The sequence below is a fragment of the Perca flavescens genome, chromosome 17, assembly GCF_004354835.1.
Source record: "Perca flavescens isolate YP-PL-M2 chromosome 17, PFLA_1.0, whole genome shotgun sequence".
In the NCBI taxonomy this organism is placed as follows: Eukaryota; Metazoa; Chordata; class Actinopteri; order Perciformes; family Percidae; genus Perca; species Perca flavescens.
Window position 1 is genome coordinate 13,645,752 of NC_041347.1, and position 23,258 is coordinate 13,669,009.

The window sequence follows — 23,258 nt, forward strand, 5'->3', positions numbered from 1 at the left end:
TCGGCGGCTTTGTGTGGCTTTCAGACACCTCGAGGGCGTCTGGTAGGTTGTTGCTGTCTGCAGCGGTTTAACAGTCTGATCGGACGAATGAGACGGACTCTCACAGATTTGTACCGGTTGGTGAAACAGAAGTGAACCCTTTATGTTGTTAAATTTGCTGACTAAGTTAAATACACATAATAAACCAGTGAGTCGTTCTGTTCAACCTCCTTGTGGGCATTTAGTATTTATTTAAGCATTTTAACAGCTCTGGCTAGACTAACTTTCCATGTACTGTATGTCATTCTTCTACTTAAAAACTTCACATGTCACTAGAGTGTTCATTGCGCCTCTATGGATGTGTTGTGAAAGTAGTCTTTTTCCAGCTTATTTATTATGTAAGGAATGTCTGTATAAATGATACATGCTATTCCAATTAAGTTAAATCATTGCTGCTGATTTCTTTTTACTTAGCTGGAGCTTTTCTCAGCCTCCTCAGTTATCTCTCTTAGTTGTCACTAGGGCTGCTCCCTCTTAGTCGATTAGTCGACTAATCGGTCGTTTTGGTCTTAGTCAACTTAGATTTCTTTAGTCGATTAGTCATGTTTGATGCTTTTTTTCATGCTGAATGACTTATTTCCAAGAAACTTACGAGCACATCTCTGGTAAACACAAGAATTAAAGTGGTGCTTTTGCATGACTCTTTGCGGAGAAACTCAGATTTACAGATCTGTCGATTAAATCAACTAATAGATTAGTCGATAAAACTGAATGAGTGTTAGTCGACTAAGAATTTCTTCAATCGAGCACAGCCCTAGTTGTCACTCTCTCCTCCCGTTTGCTGCATTTAAAGGAGCCATCCCACATGCCAGAGTAGCACTTGTTGCCTGTCAGTCACAACACTTGTCCCATCACTGCTGTTGGACACAAACGTTTGTTCAGATTCGGAGGGAGGAGGAGTGACAGTGCTATTTCTACTATAGGTTTCATCAATAGATAAAGTTACACTTGCGTATTTGTGCCAGAGATGTGTGTGTGTGTGTGTGTGTGGTGTTTTCCCCGCCCCCCCAGAGGCTGTCCTAGCTGTCAGTCCTGCTCAGTCTGCGCAGCTTTGTGAACTGAACCCTGTAGTGGGAGGAATTTGGGCAGGCACTCAGCCCCACTGAAGTCATTTTCACAGACCAGACAGAGTGGAACAAAAGCCAGAGTTTCGAGAAACACTTGAGCATGTGCTGCGGCGTGAGTGTGTATGACAGAGTCAGTCAGAGTCCCAGAGAGAAGGACTGGGACATACACTTATTGGCTCTGGTGTTTTGGAGTTCAGCAGGCGCTCAGCAGAAGTCCTTTCCATCACTTACTTGTAGTTAGCTCTGAGGTTGTGTGATGGATTCCTCCATGGCTGAAATCTGGGTGAGTTGACAAGAAGTGGGTACCTTTTTATTTCTTTCTGTGTTTGTGTGTCTACAGTAGGCGTTTGTGTTTAAGTCCCTCCAGGTGGATGCAACAGATGGTCTGTAGGTAATTACGCTCTGTCTCTGCTGACCTCACCAGATGGGAGGAGGGGAGGGACAAATGGAAAGATGAAGGGACAGAAGGCGGTAAAGAAGGAGCAAAGTTGCGAAATGAATGGTGTAAAAAAAAAAATGTACAGGTTAGAGCATGTTGTGCTCCCTTGGCCTACTTGATGTGGAGGCTGGGTTGGCGAGACATCTCAGTAGTAGTACATCTGATGTTACTTACTTATGCTACTGTCTGTGAGCTCTCCAAATATATTGCTGGCATGGTAGACTTTTGAAATGGCCTAGCAGGAAACGTATGCTGTGTGACATGTGGCATAAAAGTCTCCATAGTTGTTTAAAAAAGTTGTACAACTAGTTTTAATACAGCCATTTTTACTCATGAAACACTATGGAAATGGCTGTGACTACTCCGCTTGGTATGTAGCATATTTCTCATCCATGTTTTGGAGTACAAAGGAAGTGGGATGTGCTATAGCCCTCATTGTACTGTACTGTAAATAGACTAGTTGCCATGGCAATTGTAGGTTCATGTGCCTTTGCTGGCATAAATGAAGTAGATAATCTCATGTCTGCCATTCATTCAACCACACGTGACTGACTTTAAGTAAAATTTGAATCTTTATTGTTGCAAAAGAGAATTGGTAAATTATTATTTGTAAAGTATGTGTTTGCAATATATACAATGTGTTTTTGAATGTGCTGTTTGTGTGTGTCAGGACAGTATGAGCTAGCTGCTGGCCGCAGGACAGAAATGGTCCTCTCATCATTGCAGCACTAAAAAAAGGAAACATACTTTTCTTAGTACCTTCAGCTGGTTTTATTTACAACTCTCTGTTTATCATTAAACACCCTGCCTGGACAAAGTAACTTTTGTTTACTTAATGCTCAGCCATGAAACAAGAGGTTAGAGAATCAATGCATGTATCCTTGGACTAGCTGTGTGGCTTCTCAAGAATTGCTTATGAGGTGTTCTAGAGTAACGCCCTGCACACTGCTGAATTACCAACCGTACAAAACTGTATTGGGACACCGTCCAGGTGTTAATGCCAACATAAAACCACACTGACATGAAGAAGTGTGTTGCTGAAAAAGAGCACATGTGCTCTCTGTGACTTGTGGCATTCATTTTGTTATGGTTATAAATCATTTGCTAGTTCATACACATGACATCATATCTGGAAAAAGTTTGAAAGCTCTAGCTGTTAACCTGATTGGGTCAGCTGCCATTATCTTCACATTAAAGCCACTGAACCAGTAAATATTTTACACTCGTGTCCAGGGTAATCTTGTTTTCTTATTTTCGGCCAATTGTCTCTTCTCTATACGCTTGATTTATTTTTCTATCTGCTCCATAGCAGTTTTTGTTCATCTTTGGAGACAGCAGTGAGTCTTATGATGTTTGCTCAGACTTTGTTGTGACTTGGTTGTTTCTATTTCCAGGCTGCATGTGTTTAGTTAGCCACAGATGCCGACATATGTATAGCTTTGGCCTGCTGGTGTAAGTCACCGACTGAGGATTTGTAACGAGAATAATGGGACCAAATAAAAATGAATATGGATTTGTAGGACGTTTCCTCTTCATGCAAGCATCCTGCATCAATTAGAAGATTGTGTACTTTTATATAATGGAATGATAGCAACCAGACTTGTGTTTAATGTAAACTATAACTTGCTACGCCCTTGAGAAAAAGCACACACCCTCATTAAATGTCATGTATGTTATGTTGGAGAGAGATGGATAATAACAGAGCTCAGTTTCAGTCTGAAATGAGCTGGAAGCGACGTTTGGAAAGTTCAGCTCAGCAGACAGTTGACTTGATGCTTGAGTACGGTAAATGTGCTTTAGTTGATGGAGGTGTTGTGAAGCTCACGTCTGCAGAGGAGGCTACTGGGGTATTTTTAGAGCTAAACAGGAGGCATGCCCCAAGTGGGGAACAGCTGCATGGGCGTCCATCGCATTGCCTGTCAGATTAGAGAGCCTACCAGTCCTGATAAGACTGGCCTGGATCAGGGCCAAATCCACTCCACCAGGTGGCCAATGATGACAGAGCCAGACAACCTAAAGCAGGCTACTTCACTGCAGAGGGCAAGTAGAGCAAGCAAGGGAAACATGGGCTATCATGTAAGGGGACTGGTGGGAGGAGTTTTAGTTCATTTAAATGACAAAGCGTTCTTAGGATGGTTAGAGTGAGCATTTCATATTTCAAGTCACTACTAGGGTTGACTGAGGACACAGAGCAGAGTGCTCCGTCTTTCTCTACTTTGAGGTAAGTTTCGGTCACGGGTTCATTTGTGTAGAGCAAAGTGGAGCGTGTCCTCAGATGGCTTTCCGAATCGCCGAACTTGGCCTTCTTGTTTCGGTCCGTCTTTAGATGTTTTGTGCTCTCTCCCCTGCAGGTCCTCCCTCACTGAGCAGGCAGAAAGAGGTGACCGTGCCCCTGCCTCTTCCCCACCTCCTACCTCCGAATACCACTTCCTGCCTGCCCTCCCACCTCACCTCCAAGACACCACCGAATTTCCCACTCCTCCTCCCACACCACCGGATAGGCACACTTCTGAAGCTCTACCAACCCCACCTGCATCTCCCTGCTTTCCTCCCCCTCCTCCTCCAGCCCCTGCCTCCCCTCCTGTACCTCCTGCTTACCAGGGTGAGGACCACTGCCCTGCTTCTGCACCTTGCCACCCTCCTTTAAGGTATGAACATGAACTCTGCCTGACTGTCACTGTTCCTAAACCGGTTCATTAGGTCATTTCCCATGTCGTTAACAAATGTGACGGGAATGTGTCACTTTGATTTTGTGCCTCTGCATTGCTTCATTTGTAAGACCTCACAGTAGATTTGTCCAGTGCTGACACTAGTCCCTTTAGCCTGCTAAACGAGAAGTAGCCATGCCCTTATCCTTTCAACCATAGTTCAGGTCCAATTACAGCATTACATCGACATCTGGCACACTGAATTACCTTGTAGATGTTGATTCTCAGAGCTTCTGAGCTTAGAGAGAAACTGGTGGATAGGTATTCATCCATGCTGTTTCCTTTTTATAACTTAAGGAATAGTTATTCTATTTTTCATAGTGATAGTATGATGAAAAGATCGATACATTCTCCAGACATAGAGTGGTATCGATCTTCTCATCTTACTGTTGGCAAAGAAGGTGAATAAGCATATTTCAATAAATGTTTAACTATAAGGAATTAAGAAATATAGTACAATACAATGTCTACTATTTACAGATGCATCACATACAACATGATTGCCATATTGTAAGTGAAATCCAGACTCTGTTTCAGCAACCCATGTTGCCATCTCCTTAAATTACAGATTAGCATTGCTATGCATGTCTACCACATGAACTCATAGGAAACAGGATTTGCTAATGTATGAACTTAGTGGTCATGGAAACTCAAATGTATACTGTATAATTGTGGCTTGTTAAGTAGCATATAGCAAAAGCATCAGGGTGAATGTTTATATGGGGATTTTTTAAACATTACAGGATAACCTAGAGCACTTACACACCACACCTTTTCACAATAAACCCTATAATAACCACTTGACCTACTATGGCTGATTTCTTGCCATTAAAGTTGCTTGTGTATCATCCTAGTCATGGCACGAAGCTATCGAACACAATGGTTTTCATTCATAACACTGATGCTGATTACATATAAATGCTCCTCATTATTTTGCTATCAGCGCAGCTTCCCCACTGATAATACCTAACATTCCTTTGCAATGCATCTTGGCTTTGCAATTTATTCCATAGACTTACTTTTATAAGGGAATGACTCAGCCACTTTCACAGTGCATTGTCATTTACAACCAGCAGAGGGTATTTTCCCTTCACAGGATTCATGTTGTACTGCCAGCCTGTGTCTGCACTCTGCTGTCTGAATGCTGCACATATATATATAATAGTAACACAGAGACACACACCAGCTCTCATGTATCTCAGTATGCATCAGTGTTGAATTGGAAAAGACAATATATTGTTTTCTGTGTAGAATTATACATATTTGCTCATGACATGATTCTATTTGGCTTTTTAAATGCCTCCATTTCTCAGAGAAGACAAGAATTGTGAGAAGGCGACGCTAGCATAGTGTTGTTATATTATTTATGATATCTGAGAGGTACCAGTACAGAGGAGATGAGTACCAACACATGGAGAGAGTATTCTGATTGGATAGCACAGATTTTCCTGTTTGCCTGCAGACATAAGGAGACGGGATGCCACCCTATGTGCAGCTATACCGTAAACTATACTTTTATTCTAGTACATTTGTTTGAGTATGAAGGTTATATGAAATGCAAGGAGCACTAAAACATACAATCTCTACTGCTAATAAAGTGATGATGATATATCAAGCAACTCCCGAGGAGCTGCTAGACTAGATTGATTATTTTATCTTGCCCAAAGGCACTTTAGCTTAGGGCTGGTCAATATGTCCAAAATCTTCTATCTTGATATAAGTAATTCATATCTCGATAATTATATATATCAAAATATAGCATGTTTTTTAGTAATTTGATTAATAAATATTGTATATGAAATAACCACATTGTAAAGCCTATTTTTGTATACTTGTATAAATGAAAAATGTAAAGTAATTCAATTCAATTCAATTTTATTTATAGTATCAAATCATAACAAAAGTTATCTCGAGACACTTTACAGATAGAGTAGGTCTAGACCACACTCTATAAATTCCAAAACCCCAACAATTACAGTAATTCCCTCAAGAGCAAGCATTAGCAGTGGCTATTGCGACAGTGGCAAGAAAAAACTCCCTTTTAGGAAGAAACCTCAGCAGACCCAGACTCTTGGTAGGCGGTGTCTGACGGGCCGGTTGGGGGCGTGATGAACAGTGGTGATAACAGTCACATTAGAAGTCACATTGACTTCGAAGGTTATCGTGGAAGTTCATGTCATAGCAGGGCACATCGTGTCATACTGAGTAGTGCAGTCTCCTATACCGGATCCTGACTACTCTGTGCGTATGAACATCACAGCAGGGCGTTGCGGGATGTAACGTGGCGCTGCAGAGCACGGGTGGAGGCTGCGGATGCAGCAGGGACGCAGCAGGATGCGGCGGGGAATGCAGAGAATCGCAGAGCATAGCTCTGCGAAGAAGAAACATAAGGACTCCGGGGAGTAAACTCCCCAGAGCTAGATTAGTAACAAGCATTTCTGGGACAGGATGCATACAAAAGTAACAAGTAGAGATGAGAGAGCAGCTCAGTGTGTCTTAGGGAGGAACAGCCTCCCCGGCAGTCTAGAATTGTAATAGCATAACTTAAGAGAGGCAAGTACTATGAAGTATTATGAAATTTAGTGCAAAATGAACATAATGTGCAAGGATCAGAACATAAAACGTTGTCCAAATGACGTAAATATTGCAGTAACACAATTCGGACGCTGTTTTTTTGACATTACTAGAGAAACAACATAAAAAAAATCTATACAATATTGTTTGTTCTGATATATATCGTCATATCGCCCATCTTACTTCAGCTGGGCAAATGATTGCCAGTGAACCTGCCTACTCCTTCTCCATGTGATAGTCAAAACAAACATATTTCTGAGCTTTTTCCTGAATGATTAATTGAGAGTTGCATGAGTAATAATTAAATCCGTCTGTAAAATAAAAAAATAAATAAAAAAAGTCAGGCTTCTTTTTTTTTAATTAATAATTATTCAAAATAATTAAGCTGTCCGTTACGGCTATACATTTTTTACTACTGCTTTCTGTCATGACAGCTAAAAAGTGACGAGCACCTTGGTGCTTTTGTTTTTCTGGATTCCTCTGAATGCCCCCAAACCAATCAGCTCCTCCTGTCTTCTTAATATGTGATTATTGTAATAGCACTCTCTTTCTTCTATTTGAGGCTGTAGAGAGAGACCGATGTAAAGCACTGCATTTTAAAATATTGTAACAGGCAAATGTCCTCATTTACTTGTATTTGTGACAAATGTACTCTCTCCATTATCTTATACGCCCCCAACACATGTCTGTGATTGAGATAATGGGTTGATTGGTATCTTTTTGAGGTTTCCAATTTAAGTGCCCGGATTACTCCACTGATTGCTTTTAGCATTTACTTTAATGATGATATTCTGTAAATGCAGACTAAGTCTCGTGTGTGGACGTTTTGTAGTCACATTGATCCAACGAGTGATTTGTTTAGTTTGGAGCAATGCAGCCTTTTCTTGGCATATGAGAAACAAAGCTCCAGGCTCGGACTCTGCCCGATCAGCAGCTGTTCAGCAGGAGGATCATAGGGGCAGATCAGCACCCAGCATCCCCAAAACACGTATTTGAACTGCATGTCACTGTCATTGTTGTGTATTTTGGGCCACTATAAGATCCTAGGAAGATAAGCCTGATGGATTGTGGGTAACTTTTAGCTTCCGTTGTTGGTGTTAGCCATGCTGCTGTAAAGGCATGCTTTTGGGCTACTAAACAGTTAATATTCCACCATAGTCCGGGTTCTCATTGTTATATCTAGTAACATAAAACACTGAAGAATGTAACTGTCATAGTGTATGTTTCATTTGCTATTTTGTTATCACCCACTCAGACAGCACCTATAATTTTCTGAGGTTTGTTGCATTTTGCATTTTATTGCATAGGGTTGTTTGAATAATCTTGGGTCTCCATGTTTTTTTCTGTGCCAAATTATGGTACATATTGTTTGTTTTTCTTTCTTTTCTTTTTCTTGTGTGGCAGCAGTCTTTGAGACTCTACCCGTGAAGGTACACACTTCAACTTGAACTGGCTACATAATCACAACCCAAATTTCACTTCTACAGTACTTCTAAAGATTCTTATATAACATGACATGACATGTTTCCGATTTTTAAAACAACTAAAATCCATTTGACAGGTAGAGGCTACCTATTTTTTCTCTACTGCCATATTATTAACTAAATAAGGCTTTGCCAATCTTCCCCTCAAAGCTTCCAGCCATGCTTATGAAACCACAAATTGTTCTGTACCATCACAGTCTGCTTAGAAGCACTATTCCATTCAAACCCTCTTGCAGGCTACACTTACTGTATGTGGCTCGTAGTGACCCTGATTCCTCTCGAGCGCCGTTATGAATCTTTCAGAAAAAACTGCCACAGCCATATCTTCCAGTGCCTGAGTTTGTTGAATTTTTTATTTCTTCATTTTCTTTAGTCTACAGTTGGAACAGCAGTGCAAGGCCAAGCTCTTAAAGTAGCAACACAGAGAAGAGGTTAATGTCAGCCATTCGATAGAATGTGAATTGTACTTCACACATACATGCTTTGCTGCCCTAGATACATCTTTGTGCTGGTATAGGGGGTAGGGATGGCAGTAGCAATCAATATTTTTGCTTTAGCAGGGGTCTATGTTGGGAGCTGTGAGTGGGCAGCGTTTTTACTTGTCCCCTCGGGCTGTGAAACATCGACCCACAGGCCCATCCATGACCAGAATCACATCGATATTCTTTGTGAACATAAGTTAATGGACTTCATGTTTACATGCAAACACTCCCCTTTTCAACTGCGGTGTCAGGTTGGACATGAACACTGGGTTTTAGTGTTCTACGTGGAACTGGAGATTTTGTCTTTTTAGTCCACACAGGCAGAAGTACGACACCTGAAACCTGCGTACAGCAGGTTTGTGTGACGACGAGAGCTTCAGGCTGAAGTTGTTATGGTAGCAAGGCCCTCATTTCCTCACTTTCCCACGAGTGTACAATACATTTTTTCATCTCATATTTCCAACGCCTTTCTTTCCCATTTCTTTTTGACAATCAATGGAAAATTTGCTAAATCTGTTCCCGCTCTTATTTCCATCCCACAGGACACATTCTCTGTGTCTGTCACTCACACACATATATGTCTAAAAGAAAAAAGAAATTGGACTAGGCAGAATATTATAATTGCTCTTCCAGTCTTTGATGCAATTCAAGGTTTGATGAGAGTGCCAGTAAATTAGATCACCAGCCCAGCCTGCTGCCCAGGGATTTAAACACAGAGACTGTATTCATTTAGAAATGTGGCATATGTTGCTGCCTCTTGAGCAAAGAACTCTCGATTAAGTCTGCTAATGGGTTGTCTATGTTAATCCTCTCACAATATGTAATATAATATTTAAGTTAATATTATATTTAAGTTTGATTTTGGTCTAATGTTTGGTCTCATAATGCCCGTTTTGTTAATGTGTGCCGGTACAGAGAACATAATCGGATCAGACGTGAATACTACACACATACTAGTCTATTGTTTACCTCAGGCATCCCTCTGGTTGGTCACTCTGAGTGCTTGGAACTTCCTGCAAAAGGAGGCACAAAAATGACGTTTTCCTTGTGCAAGTCACTGAGTGAGAGAGAGGGACCCTGGCAGGCGAAAGACAGAGTCGAGAGGTATGGTTGCTGTGGAAGGGAGGAAGACAGGGACGGACAGAGTGAAAGAGAAAGCGACTGTTAATCAGTGGGGTTTTGGGGGGGTCTGCTATTGTTAACTCCCCTGCATAGTCACGGTAGCAGACAAGAAAAAGCTGCCTGTCTTTTTAAAGGCACAGGAGGCTGGAATCAGGGGGGAGAGAGTGGAGGAGAGAGAGGGGGGAGGAGGCATCGAGAGCAGCAACACAGCTCAGCGTTATCAGCAGCCAAACAGAGAAGCGCCACCTCAGACACTCATGCAAGACGGCAAGAAAGCAGGATTGTTATTTCATCGTATTTGTTTTGGAATATTCTCTTGTTGACATTTTGCTCTTGGAGATTGTATTCGTCTTGGTGTTGCTTCATTTTACCACCAGATGCGAAACAGGAATATTCTGTAAGCAGCAGAGGCTCGTGGATGCTGTGCACACAGTGAGGAGCCCTTAATCATCCACTGTTTTGCTCCTGATGCGAGCGGGAGGCGCTCATCCTCTGCACTGCAGCACAGTAAGCCCAGCCGGTGCTCACCTCCTCTGACACAGGCTGCGTGCCTCCTCTGCAAGGATCAGACTGAAAGGAGAGGGGAGTTTGGAGGGGTGGGAGGGGGGTAAGCAGGTGGATGTGGAGCGTGGCTGGAGAGCAGGAGCAGGCAGGGGGGTCAGAGCTAGCTGAGGATGGGAGCCAACGAGTCCCTGGAGCAAGGAGAGACCCCCTGTCCCTCTCAAGAACGCATGTGAGTTTGACCTAACACACGTGTTCTGTCTGGAAATGTGTGATCAAAATCAAGAACGCCACTGTTTTTAAAAGCTGAAGGTCTGGAGAGCAGCTCCAACTGCTTCTGCTTTGCCACGTTGTTTTTATTTATTCATGTCTTTAAACCATGGCCCTCCATGTGACATAAATGTTCATTGTGGATGCCGGTTGATTTATGATGCAGAATGCAATCACCAGTGAGTAATATTATGGGTATGTGTTGCCGTTTTCGGTGTTATTTACTGTTGCAGGCTGAAGCCAAACATCTCTTTGAGATGTTGTGTTCTGTTACCACCCTCAGTTTTTGATGCATTTTTAGCTTTCCCTTACTCAATCTTTTCATGCGTACTGCCATAAATCCTTCTCTGAGTGTAAAATCCAATGCAACCAACAGAGCATGTCATCATTGTTGTTGTTTGCTTTTGTGATGTAAATACGGATGAGAGAATCGGAGCACGTGCACAGACACATCAGTGCGCCTCCACTACAGTACTGTATGTATGGATGAAACATAATAGTGCTTCAGGAGAGCCTGTGGGAACCAGAATTAGGTAATGAGTACAGTAGGTACCGCTGGGAGGCTGGTGGGGTGATGTTTTGTTCTGTGCAAAGGAGGACGTGACTGCTGCACTGGGAGCAGGAGCTGGTAACAGTGTTGAAATAGAACACGCTGTGCGGGGGTTGAAAAAGATAACTCAGGGATAATCAGTGGATGACAGAGTTAGAGAGGGAGAGAGATGGAGCAAGAGTGTGCTCCACTTTGTTTTATTTATATCCAACACATTACTGCACAGGCAAAGAAGAATCAGGGGAGAAACAGAGGAGAGGGATAAGAGAACGAGTGTGTGTGTGTGTTGTCTGTAATGGAGAAATGAATGATTTATAGCATAATACATGCGTTATTTTTCATCTCAAAGCTCTGCTAAATTGAGACCCCAGAGGACTGAATATTCTTCTAAGAATATCTGCAAGAACAGCTCTTCTTGCAGGAAGGTTAAATTAGTAGCTGTTTTGGTGGGCAGAACAGAAGCACTGTGTCCACCACCCCTACCATTAATAATACCGCGTTTGCCGAGTTCACTCCATGAGTTGTTTAACAATGTCAAAAGCACTTACAGTATATAAAGCATTCACACATCAAAGCACTGTTAGGGCTCTGATGTGTAAGTTTTGAGTGTTAGGTAATGGAAGGGAATTTTTATTCATTTTATTCTGAAATATAAAATGAGTCTGTTTTGTTTGTGTCTGATGGGGGGGTTGGGATACTACTGAATGAAGATCTGATCCCATGATCAAATGGAGCAATATTTTGACCCTCTCCTCATCAGTGCTCTGACCCACAGACCTGGCCTGTTGTTGTTTAATGTGCCATCTGTTTACAGTCAAAGTCTCAGATTAGGCTAGATGAGGTATTACACAGGGAGATAATCCTAGTCTGACACTTTTTTTTTCTTTCTCAGTGGCTTCTTTGTTTTGAGACTGAGTGGATTTCTTGGATAAAGGGATACCAGACTTGAGAGTTGACATGAGTTTGCATGGAGATGAGAGACATCTGCTGTGTTTATATGACCTGCAGAAGGTGCAGAGTGATTTTCCATGAAATGTCATTTCCTGAAATTGAAGAATCCTTTGCAGAAGAGCTGCTTTGTGCTCTTTTCCCATTACAAAGCATCTATAAATTGTTCCCTGCTCACCACACCACACCTGTGTTGAAACTGGAGAGGCTCTTGGAAAATGAAAAAAAAGGTTGTTGTGGTATTCAGGTTCAGACTATGCCTATGATGTAATACTTTATATCCAGACACTGTCTATCTGGGGGATAAAAACACAGGAGCTCCCTCTGTTGGTCTTTTTATTTCGACCTATAGGAGAGACTGTAAACACTGTAATTAGGGACAGACTCATAGTACAACTGCATATTTGATCTTTTCCTTCTTTTCACAATACAGAACAAACATTGAATGTCATTATCGCACAATAAAAACAGCTGAGAGGGAAGGGCTCGTTAAATAAGAAGATAACAAAGGGATAATGAATTGCAGAGATGGAGCGGGAGGTGAGGGAAAGCGAGGGTATTGAACGTGAAGGAGGAGTGGAATGGAAAGAGATGGATGGTAGTCGAGTCCAGACAGAGAGGTTTGGAGGTGTTTGACAGCCGAGGTTCGATGGAGGGAGTATGCAGCAGCTAGTACATTAAGGCTAATCACACAGCTGCTTGGAGACCAGCAGCCTGCCTCCGTTCATTCCTCTGTTCTTCTTTCTTTTTCCATCGGCTTTCATTTTAATCACAGTTGCCTCCTTATCAGTTGTGACATCAAATTTAGATTTTTTTTTTTTTTTTTTTTTTTTTAGCAAAGAGCAGAAAAGTGCTTTATTTGCAATGCCAACATCTATATCTGTATATAGGACTGACATGTGGTGTTAGGTTTATGTGTCACTGTGGCCCAGTTTCCCTCTCTTCCCCGGGGCTGGTGATGGCTCTCCCTCCAGCACTGTGAAAGCTGTTTAGACAGGCTGAGTCGGTGTGGCTGGAAGCAGAGACACGTCGGAAATGCAGCGTCTCCCTGCCTCACTCTGCAGAGTTTCCGTCTCCAGGCAGTCATCTCCGCCTGTGATAGGCTGCTATTAACTCCCGCTCTCTTTGTCTCTATTCACCCCCATAGCCTGACTGCTCCCCCCACACGCTGCTTTTCCTCTTTCAGTGTTTTTGTCTGCAACAAGATTTCTTTAATTACAGCACTCCTATCAGTAAATGATTACTAATGACTATTAGATGCCATTTCTTTACATTTGAATAAAGATGGTCAGTATTAACCATTCTGTGAGAAACAGAAGGGTTGAATAAACCAAAAATGATGCTGTGTTTTTTTTTGTTTTTTGTTTTTTTTAGTTAAACCAATTCATGGGCTGTGTACAGAATAATGCTGATGCAGAAGCTGCTCGCCTCATGAATCTGTAATGTGCGTTTATTTGTCTTCCATGTCAAAAAATTCACTGGACCTCGCTGGTTAGGCAATCTGCAGTTGTGTGTGTTCGTGTTGGACTGTGTGCATCCAGCCACGCTGTTTCTTCCAACGTGGAACATATGGCGGAAACAAGCTCCTGTTACCATAGCAACACTGTGTTTGCAGTCAAGGACTGAACCAGAGCACTGAAATGAGTCCCAATTTCCTTATTGTTTTGCTGTTTTCGGTTTTATTTTTCATCCGTCCTCAAAGAAGCAGCTTGTATGCGCTTATCAAAACAAAACCTCCAGAAGCTAAATCTCTTCTAGATCTTCATAGATGAATTTGTTTGGTGTATGCTTATTTGGTCTTTGCATATTACCCTCTGTAAGTGGGTCCTGTCCTTGGAGCTGATCCTGGTTCACAGTAACTGATCCAGATGGATCTCCAGGCAGACCAGTCTTATCCTGCTGGGACACACTGGGCCAACACGGGGATTACAGTTCTGGCTCCGTTCTTTGCCATGTGCTGTCTCGTTTCTTCATCACACTAACCTCCAAAGTAATGGAGGTGTTTTTAAGTCTTTTGATCTGAGGAGGTATCCGACTTAATATATAAAAAACAGGCACCCCATATCATTTAATACCCTGTTGGAGCTTGTGTAGCTTGATGAATTGTTTCGATTTGTTAGTGGAGCACATTGCAGCGCAAGTGAAATATGTTATTTCTGCCATATTGTTTGGTAGAGGAACCTCCATCTCAGCTGTGATGTGACCCCTGGGATAGTGGATGTATTGACCACGACAGCAAAATACATTTATTACCAGCCTCTTCTATATCTCGGCTCTGCATTTTTTTTATGTTGCTTCGGCCATATTGATGGCTAGATGGTTTTTCAGGCCCCCCATGACTCTAATACTACAGGCTTTTATTTGATCCATATTTGAGTGTGTGTGTGTGCGTGACAGGAGCCCTACAGGATCCTGAACGGCTTCAGCAGTGCCTTGAGGTTATTATGCTCTTGTATTTGTGTGTTTCTTAAAGAGGAATGGTGGTCCAAAATATTTGGCACAGTTTCCACTAGCCATTGCATTTTTCATTACGGTTAACGTTTAATATCGTATAATATTCATTGTAAAAGACTTCTTTTATTATACTGTCTGTGTTTGTAGAGCACAATCTGGGTGGGTCTTTGCAATGACCAAAGAATGTGTACATTTTCATCAGTAATTTAGGCAGAAAAGGACACTATAATTGAGATAAGGGACAGGAAATGGAAAGGACAAATATATCAGATGCAGTGGTTGTATATGCAATGAGCAAGCTTTATCAGAGCAGGTTTGGCTGGTGGGCAATGGGCAGCCTTTTCTTCTGTGTGGATGTAGCAACGTAGTTCAGGAGCAAGTGAGGTAGAGGGAGGGAGGAAAGTAGAGAGAGGAAGGCTGAGAGAGAGCGAGAGACAGAGAGTGTGCAAGAATATACAGTATGCAGGCGGTGGGCTTCTGCAGCCAGTCTCTGTTAGATTAGGAGGCATCATTTCCTACTGGGGAGGAGTGGAGACCGATATGACTACAGATGACAAAGAGGAGCAGCGTTAAAGGACTGAGGTTGTAGATTGGAAACAAAGAGATTTTAGACAATAGAGAAAAGGAGAGAAGGCAGAGGGAAGGTTGGATCCTGTGGTCTTAGTCCTCCTCTGAGAAAGAGGCGGTGGGCATCTACCTGTGTGTCAGGCAGTAACATCGTGGTGCGGAGAGGCGTAGCCTGCCGGCAGCCATGGCAGTGAGTACGTGGCAGGCTCTGTCTCCTCTGCAGTGGGCGCGCTGGGGCTGGGACACACTGCTGGGAGGGGCAGGAGACGGGGACAGCCCGGGCTCTGATCCGGCTCTGGGGCTCCTGCGGAGTCTCTCCTGGGGCTCACGCCATGACAACATGATCAGTGCTGCTGTGAAGCCGATCAGACAGAGGTGAGACAGGACGGGAGGCTGAGGCTACATACGTCAGATAATACATTGATCAACAGAGGATGGGACGTGTGTGTGTGTGTGTGTGTGTGTGTGTGTGTGTGTGTGTGTGTGTGTGTGTGTGTGTGTGTGTGTGTGTGTGTGTGTGTGTGTGTGTGTGTGTGTGTGTGTGTGTGTGTGTGTGTGTGTGTGTGTGTGTGTGTGTGTGTGTGTGTGTGTGTGTGTGTGTGTGTGTGTGTGTGTGTGTGTGTGAGATCCTGAGGAAAACCAATCAATATGGATTTTGCTTAGGATGATAACATTGTGATTTTTATTTGCAGCATATTGTCATGCAAAAATTGGTAATTTCTCTGTTTTCAGCTGCGTGTTCCCCTCAGTCCTTCCCTATCTATTTCATATCTGTGATGTAGATCTTGAGGTGGTCTTGTGTGTGTATGGTTGTTGCATGTGTGTTGAGATAGGGTAATCCTGTGTCTCAGATGTGTCATTATCTGTCACCTCACCACAGATTCAGTGTTTGTAGCCATAAAAGTCAAAAAAACAAAAAAACAACAGAAATAGCACTGGCTGGCCTTCCTTCCTGATACACGAAATACTGTCCTCCGTTAATCTCTATAAAATATTCACACCATATATTGCACTAAAGAATAATATCGGAACTTTGTGATGTCTGTGTCTGAAGAAGAGAAGTTATGCTCGCCCTCGCATGACGTCACTACAGTCATTACAGTTCAAACAATATCAGTCTGATGTATGCTCATCTTTTGTTGTAGGAGTTCAGACTCTGATGGAGGGTTTGAGACCCCTGAATCCACAACTCCAGTGAAGACATTTTCTCCCATAGATCCCCCAACCCAGCAAGTAACGTCCGATGAAAAAGGTAGAGTAAGAAAATGATGCCATGATGCGTCGCTCTTATACAGTTTGATGCTCTGTTACACCGTCATAAAAAAATAAATAAAAAAAAAACAGGTGTAAGAAAGTCTTGTTGCACCATCTAGTGGAATAAAACAGTAGGCCCTATCTGGCTTTGTTTGCTGAGACAAGCATCTTCACTGCACAAAACAGGGACTATCTAGGAAAGGCTGACCAATCAGTCCAGTCTCATGTGGTTCTTCTTCACGACTTTCTGTCCAGCTGAGAGACTCTCATTGAATTATTTATAACACATTCATCTCAAAAGTGGAACTGTCAGAAGCCAGCTGCAACTTTTATCTCCATGCAGGCTTCCTTGTTCACACCTGCATCTCACCCACAAACCAGTTCAAATATATAATGATCCCAATTTAATTTTATTTAGATTGTATCTACTCTACTCTCCATCTTTTGCAGTAGCAGACACCTCTGTCAGTGATCCTGCCTCTGAATTGACTTCAGCTGATGCACCATGCCGTTCCCCGTCCATTGTTTTTGATGAGAACAAGCCTATTGCAGCCAGTGGCCAATACAACATTGAGGTTGTTGGAGATTCAACAAGTCATACTCTGACCCGTTCACTCAGCTTCCAGGGAGGAGAACTAGACGGTGCCGATCTGTTGGACGGATCAACAGTGGGGGGCTTCCGTCCACATTCGGAATCCTTCAGCGTAGGGACCGGGAGTGCCCCAGGGACGCTCCACAGGCCCAAGAAAGTCCGTCCTGGGTCTGTGAAGAAGAAGCCTCTTCTCAGACAGAACTCTAACCCAGACAGTCCAAAGCCAGCTTCATCCAGCAGCACCCCAGAGATCAAGAAGAGGGCAAAGCCTCAAACTGCCAGCCCTCTCCAGCCTCAGGAGGAAGCAGAGGGGGGATCTGCAACCCCAAGCCCTGGAGGAACCCTCCGCAGGCCCAGGAAGAGCCGTGTGGAGACTCCTCCTCCTCTGCTAGAGGAGACAAATCATACCAGCCAAGACGAGAGCCTTGTCATCCCTGCCTTACCTTTGCGCCAGGAAGAGACCCCTCTCCCTGGTAGTTCAACGGGCTTAGACAAATCCCCCATTCCCCCTAGTACCTCCTACAAATGGGATCCAGATAATTTTGAGAACATCGACCCTTTCAAGACAGGAGGTAGTAAAATTGCCAATTCACCTGTTCTGGGTCGTAAAGGTCCTGTGTGTGCCCCCATTGCCACCCCTCCAGAGACTGCCTCTGTCTCTGCTGTGGAGCCTTGCACCCCAGCTCCTCTTGAAGAGCCAATCACCAATCCTGAAGAGCAACCCATCATCCCCAAGCGTCAGTCAGTAAGGCTGGAGTTTGACTACTCTGAAGAGGGCAGTGAGGCGTCACACCAGGCCTCTCCCCCTACCAAGAAAGTGGGCAAGAAGCCCGGTAAGATGCCTCTGAGGAAACCCAGGCTGGGGCTGAAAAAGGCCCCTCCAGCGCAGACTGAGCAGCTGGACAACGATCCTCCAGCAACCCACAATGGCAACGAGGAGGAAGTCCCTGCTCCCGCAGTCTCTTACAAGTTTGAACCTGACAAGTGGGATGATCCGAACTTCAATCCATTTACTTCTAAGAAAAGCATCTCCAACTCCCCCAAACTATCCAGGCCGTCTTATTCCTTTGACACCAATAACTTTGACGACAGCGTAGACCCTTTCAAATCCTCCAATAAGATAGCCAACTCCCCTCCTAAGGCCTCTGCCTCCTTTGAACTGTCATCCAATGACTATGACAATGAAAATGACACTGACAACATTGGAGAACTGGAGGACCAAAATCAGAACAAACCTTCCAAGAAGAAGAAAACCCCTATCAAATCGTAAGTTCACAGTTTATTATCACAGGACTGTACATTTACAGTATGGGAGAGTCCACACTCACTTACAGAACATTGTATTCATGTGTGGGAATGTTTGCATCTCTGTGGGTGAGGTTAGTCTGTGTTTGTACGTTGTTCTCTTGTCTATTATGCCAGTGTCTTCTGTCTGTCTCTCTGTCACCTGTGTCTGTGTATTCTCATATGTCGCAGGAAGTCCAGGGGTGTGTCTTCTCTATGTTGTCTGTTGTAAGTACAGGGACAACACAACCCTCTATCCCTTTATGACCCTTCATTCCATGTGGCTCCTCTTAAAGCAGCATGTTGCCCTGTTGTCCTTTTCCCTAATAACAGAAACATAACAATGCCTAGTGCCCACTATCAAATATAATTCTATTTCAACTTTCTTTTCATCCTGCTCATTTTAAAAGAACATACCTCGTTTTCAGTTTTGTGGTAACTTCTGTATTATAATTGGACAATCCCGCCTATGAATGTGCCAATTGAAAAACATCAAAGTACAATTAGAATAGCCAAACAAGTTTCCATGAGCGCGTACACACACACACACACACACACACACACACACACACACACACACACACACACACACACACATGAAAGGCTTGAAACATTCATCCAATCGAGGTCAGTGCAACAATGTTCATTGAGGTGCTGTTGAATGACACACTTAACACATGAAAATGTATTACTGAGTTTGTTGTGTTGCTGCCTTTAGCATTCACGCTTTAAAACATAGTTTTCTATCAGCATTCTGTAAATATTGGAACAAATTCTGTTTTATGGTATACTGTTCCATTTTCTACTGAAGCTGACATAATAGCTTTCTTTGTTATAGATGCGTTTACTGACATGCCACTGTGTCCAATCTGCAAGTGTGTAACAAAGGAGGTGCTTGTGCTCCCTCTTGTGTTCATAGTTGGCTATTGTTGAAAAATATGAAATGATATCATTATTATACTAAATTTACGATTTTACTTTATAGATATATATCAAGCCCTTTACAAACTCTAAAAGAATCAGTGTTTTATGGGATCTATAAATTAAAAACTGTGCTAACAAAAGTAAAATTCTTCCACTTTCAGTTATTTTACAGTAATAGATTATGATTGCATCAATGTCCTAACTAACTAACCTGCTACATTACCAAATACATTCTGGTCTAGGATCTGTGTTATTTGTGGTTTTGTGTGAAAAGTAAACTATATATCACTGTGCAGTTACTAACTATAGATCCAACCCTCTTCACAAACATTTCCCTGTTCTGTTCATTTCAGCCACACATAGACTACAGTAAGTGGTATTGTTACACATATGGTAATGCTGCTCTATGCACATTTTAAAATTTTAGCATTTGTGAATCTATACACACATTTGAGATGTCGCAAATACAGAATACTTGGTCTGTGACAGTGACTGTTGGATCCAAATAAGAGTTGTGTGCTGAAGGCCATGAATGACTGTGGGTCTTGATGATCGATCGTTTTTCTTTTTCACAGTAATACTTTCAGAGTGAAGAGGTCGCCAAAGAAATCTCCAATGTCTGACCCCTCCCAGGTGCGTACCTAATTTTCCATATCTGTACATCTCTCTGTACACTTGGCTCTCTCACTGTTGTCTGCCTGTATTTTTCACTCTGACTCTGTCACTACCACCCCCTCTGTGTTGCAGGATCTTACGCCAGCAGATGAAGCTCCCTCCCTCCACCCACAGGACGACCACGCCACAGACGAGGAGAAGCTGGCCTCCTCCACCAGTCACAAGTGGGCAGCCCTGCCCGACATGGATCCAGATTTAAACTCTGACCAGCAAGACTTCCCTCAGCCATGCGACCTCACTTCCTTTGTTAATGAGAACAATCTTCCTCATCCAGGTGAGGCTTTAGCTGTCTGACTCTCTTGGATTCCTACCTCCAGCCATCTTTGTCCAAATAAATGCTGATAGGTATCAAAGCATAGCGCAGACAGGCGGTGGCCAAAGAAAATTCAAAGCTTATTTTTGGATGTACAGTAACCAGCCACTTTACTCTTCATTCATCCAGCGACAGCATTGATTTTTGTTGTGGCAGTGAAATAAGCCTGCTGGCCCAGTTCTCAATTGCCCTCTGACCTCCAGAAGAGCCTCCTCTTCCCAGAGGCTGTGTGGCTCAACTCATCTGGGTCAGAGATGAAATAACGAACAGACAGCCCTGCCTCAGCTTCTGATCCCATCAGTCCAGAGCTCAGCACTGGCTAGAAACGACTCTCCATTTCTTCTTCTGCGTCTAAAGTTTTGTTTTGTCTTTCTGTGTCAGTGCAAGACTATGAAATTGAGTACATGGAGAAGCTTGGCTCCGCTACTCCTGTGAGTATTTGATGTTATTTTAAGAATTTATCAAATGTTTGCTGTGGGACCCCAGGAAGAGTAGCTGTGCTTAAGAGCACAGCTAATGGGGATCCTATAATAAACTAAACTAAACTGATCTATGCTGGTACCTTTTTTATATACAGTACAGGCCAAAAGTTTGGACACACCTTCTCATTCAATGGGTTTCTTTATTTTCATGACTCTTTACATTGTAGATTCTCACTGAATGCATCAAAACTATGAATGAACACATGGAATTATGTACTTAACAAAAAAGTGTGAAATAACTGAAAACATGTCTTATATTTTAGATTCTTCAAAGTAGCCACCCTTTGCTTTTTTTGATAGCGCTCCAAACCATTGGTGTTCTCTCAATGAGCTTCATGAGGTAGTCACCTCAAATGGTTTTCACTTCACAGGTATGCCTTGTCAGGGTTAATTAGTGGAATTTTTTTCCATATTAATAAAAAAGCATGTTTTCAGTTATTTCACACTTTTTTGTTTAGTACATAATTCCATATGTGTTCATTCATAGTTTTGATGCCTTCAGTGAGAATCTACAATGTAAATAGTCATGAAAATAAAAAGGAAACGCATTGAATGAGAAGGTGTGTCCAAACTTTTGGCCTGTACTGTATTATATGTTATTTGAAATTAGAATTAGACTTAGAAAGTGTATTGTTTTCTTCTTTTGTGTGTATTGTAGCCACTGTCTGTGAAGAAGCCATCTTTGTACCTGAAGTTGGACTCAGTATCTGACAACTTAACCAAGAATACGTGTGCACATGGATCAGAGCCCAGCTCCCCCTGCACAGGGTACGACACATTCTACTACTACTCTACTATATGTTTTGTCTGTAATTTGTGTAGTTCCTTTGCAGTGTTTCACTGTATACTGTAGGTTAGAGCCCGACCGATAAAGGATTTTTAAGGCTGATACTGATTCAAATATTTGATGATTTAAAAATCCGATATTCCGATATATCAGCCGATAATATATTTAAAAAAAAAAAATCCAGAAATGCGTAACAAAACATAAACAGATTTCCCTAACATTAGTTATTTGTAGTTATTTATGAGTCCTCACTAAAATAATATAATAATGCAGTTTAAAAATAAACTTGTTTGTTTTATTGTCTCAACAGAATAAAGGAACATCAAAATATATTAAAGTTCTGATAAATTTATAAAATACAAACTTAAGATATGAAACTTAAAGTCCTTTGAACAAAAACACAATAACAGCAACAAAAAATCAGAGTGTAGCCAACAGGGACGTTGTAGAGCGCCCTCTGGTGGACAAACTATGCAACGCCAACACTCATAACATGGTTGAAGGGTGTTTTGTCCGTTTTTATTTAATTTTTTTTAAATGGTGGTGTTCTTGCCATCGTTTTTGTATTGTTGTTACTTGTCTTGTTTTGCTTTGCCTTGTTTTAATGTTGTACTGTTTATTTGACTTTTTGAATTAGTTTTAAAAAAAGAGTGAAAAAGTGAATTGTATGTTAAATCGTATGCTTTAATAAAAAGACGTTTGAATAAGTGATTCTGATGAATGAATATTAAAAAATTAAATAATGATATATATATATATATTATTTTATTTGTTTTACGTGCCATGTCCCACTCTCTCACTGTGTGCAGGAGCTTTGAGGAGATGGAGGCCCAGATAACAGCAGGTATAAAGACACCCGTGCTGAGCTCTCGGCCTGGTCCTGAGGGCTCCGCTGGGGACAAGGGCAGGAAGAGAGAAAGCGAGGCACTCAGCCGAACACAGAGCACAGAGAGGGATGAGCAGGTGAGCCGAAAGCTTTTTGTAAAGATTCAAACTGAGCAGTTATAGAAAACAAATCACTGTTATTTCTGTGTCTTGTCAGTCACCGTCATGTAAGGAGAATCTGTCAGTTTTGATTTTGTCACATTTACACCATGTCATTGTTTAGTCACAAGGGGGAGAGTGCCACACTGCTCATGCTTTATTGTAGGCCATCACTGATAACACATGCTGCCACACTAGCTTCCCAGCTTTAAACTCAGTGACTCAGCTCCCAATGCAGCCACTCGAACACTCAGCGCTCGCTTTGCCATGCTGACCCCTGCCCTCATCCCTGCCCTCTGCCTACTCCTCCTGGTACCCCTGTAGCCCCCTAGCCAGGGCCCCGTGGAGGCCCCTGCTCCAGTCCTGGCCATGCCCCTTTTAGACAGGCTGTCTGAGTGTGACGACCTCCTGCAGTACCTGGAGCCTGACCTGGCTGAGACCAACCCCACCGCATTCGCCCAAAAACTACAGGTGTGTTGACAGACCAAACATGACCCGTCTTGATAAACCTTACAGGCCTTGCCTCTGGTGGCCGAATTGTGACCCGGATAAGTGACTGTGTGTGTTTTTATGTTAATCCTATTGTGTTACCTACATCCTGCCTTTTCATTTTCCCGTTTTTCACCTCCTCCACCACCTCAGTTGCAGTTTTTACAGTAGCTTCTACTGTGTGAAATACTGTAGATTGATGGTGTGTGAAATGTAGACAGCAGCAAGTGTGTGCTCTCAAGTTTCTAAATGTTTTCCCTTTGCGCTCT

At 42.6% G+C, this 23,258-nt stretch overlaps 1 protein-coding gene across 11 annotated transcripts in view; it reads left to right on the forward strand.

The window, feature by feature from the left end:
• tacc2 (transforming, acidic coiled-coil containing protein 2) overlaps positions 1 to 23,258 on the forward strand; it is a 55,941-nt gene that overhangs the window by 24,795 nt on the left and 7,888 nt on the right. For 7 of the 11 annotated variants that reach the window (XM_028604379.1, XM_028604377.1, XM_028604381.1 and 4 more), the window contains 9 exons: positions 3,897 to 4,193; positions 16,351 to 16,457; positions 16,910 to 18,317; positions 19,835 to 19,892; positions 20,007 to 20,208; positions 20,629 to 20,678; positions 21,388 to 21,497; positions 22,326 to 22,479; positions 22,825 to 22,971. In XM_028604379.1, the coding sequence (XP_028460180.1) occupies positions 3,897 to 4,193; positions 16,351 to 16,457; positions 16,910 to 18,317; positions 19,835 to 19,892; positions 20,007 to 20,208; positions 20,629 to 20,678; positions 21,388 to 21,497; positions 22,326 to 22,479; positions 22,825 to 22,971 (2,533 nt within the window). The remainder of the gene's footprint in view (positions 1 to 3,896; positions 4,194 to 16,350; positions 16,458 to 16,909; positions 18,318 to 19,834; positions 19,893 to 20,006; positions 20,209 to 20,628; positions 20,679 to 21,387; positions 21,498 to 22,325; positions 22,480 to 22,824; positions 22,972 to 23,258) is intronic. The other 4 variants (XM_028604384.1, XM_028604386.1, XM_028604380.1 and 1 more) reach the window with 3 other exon arrangements.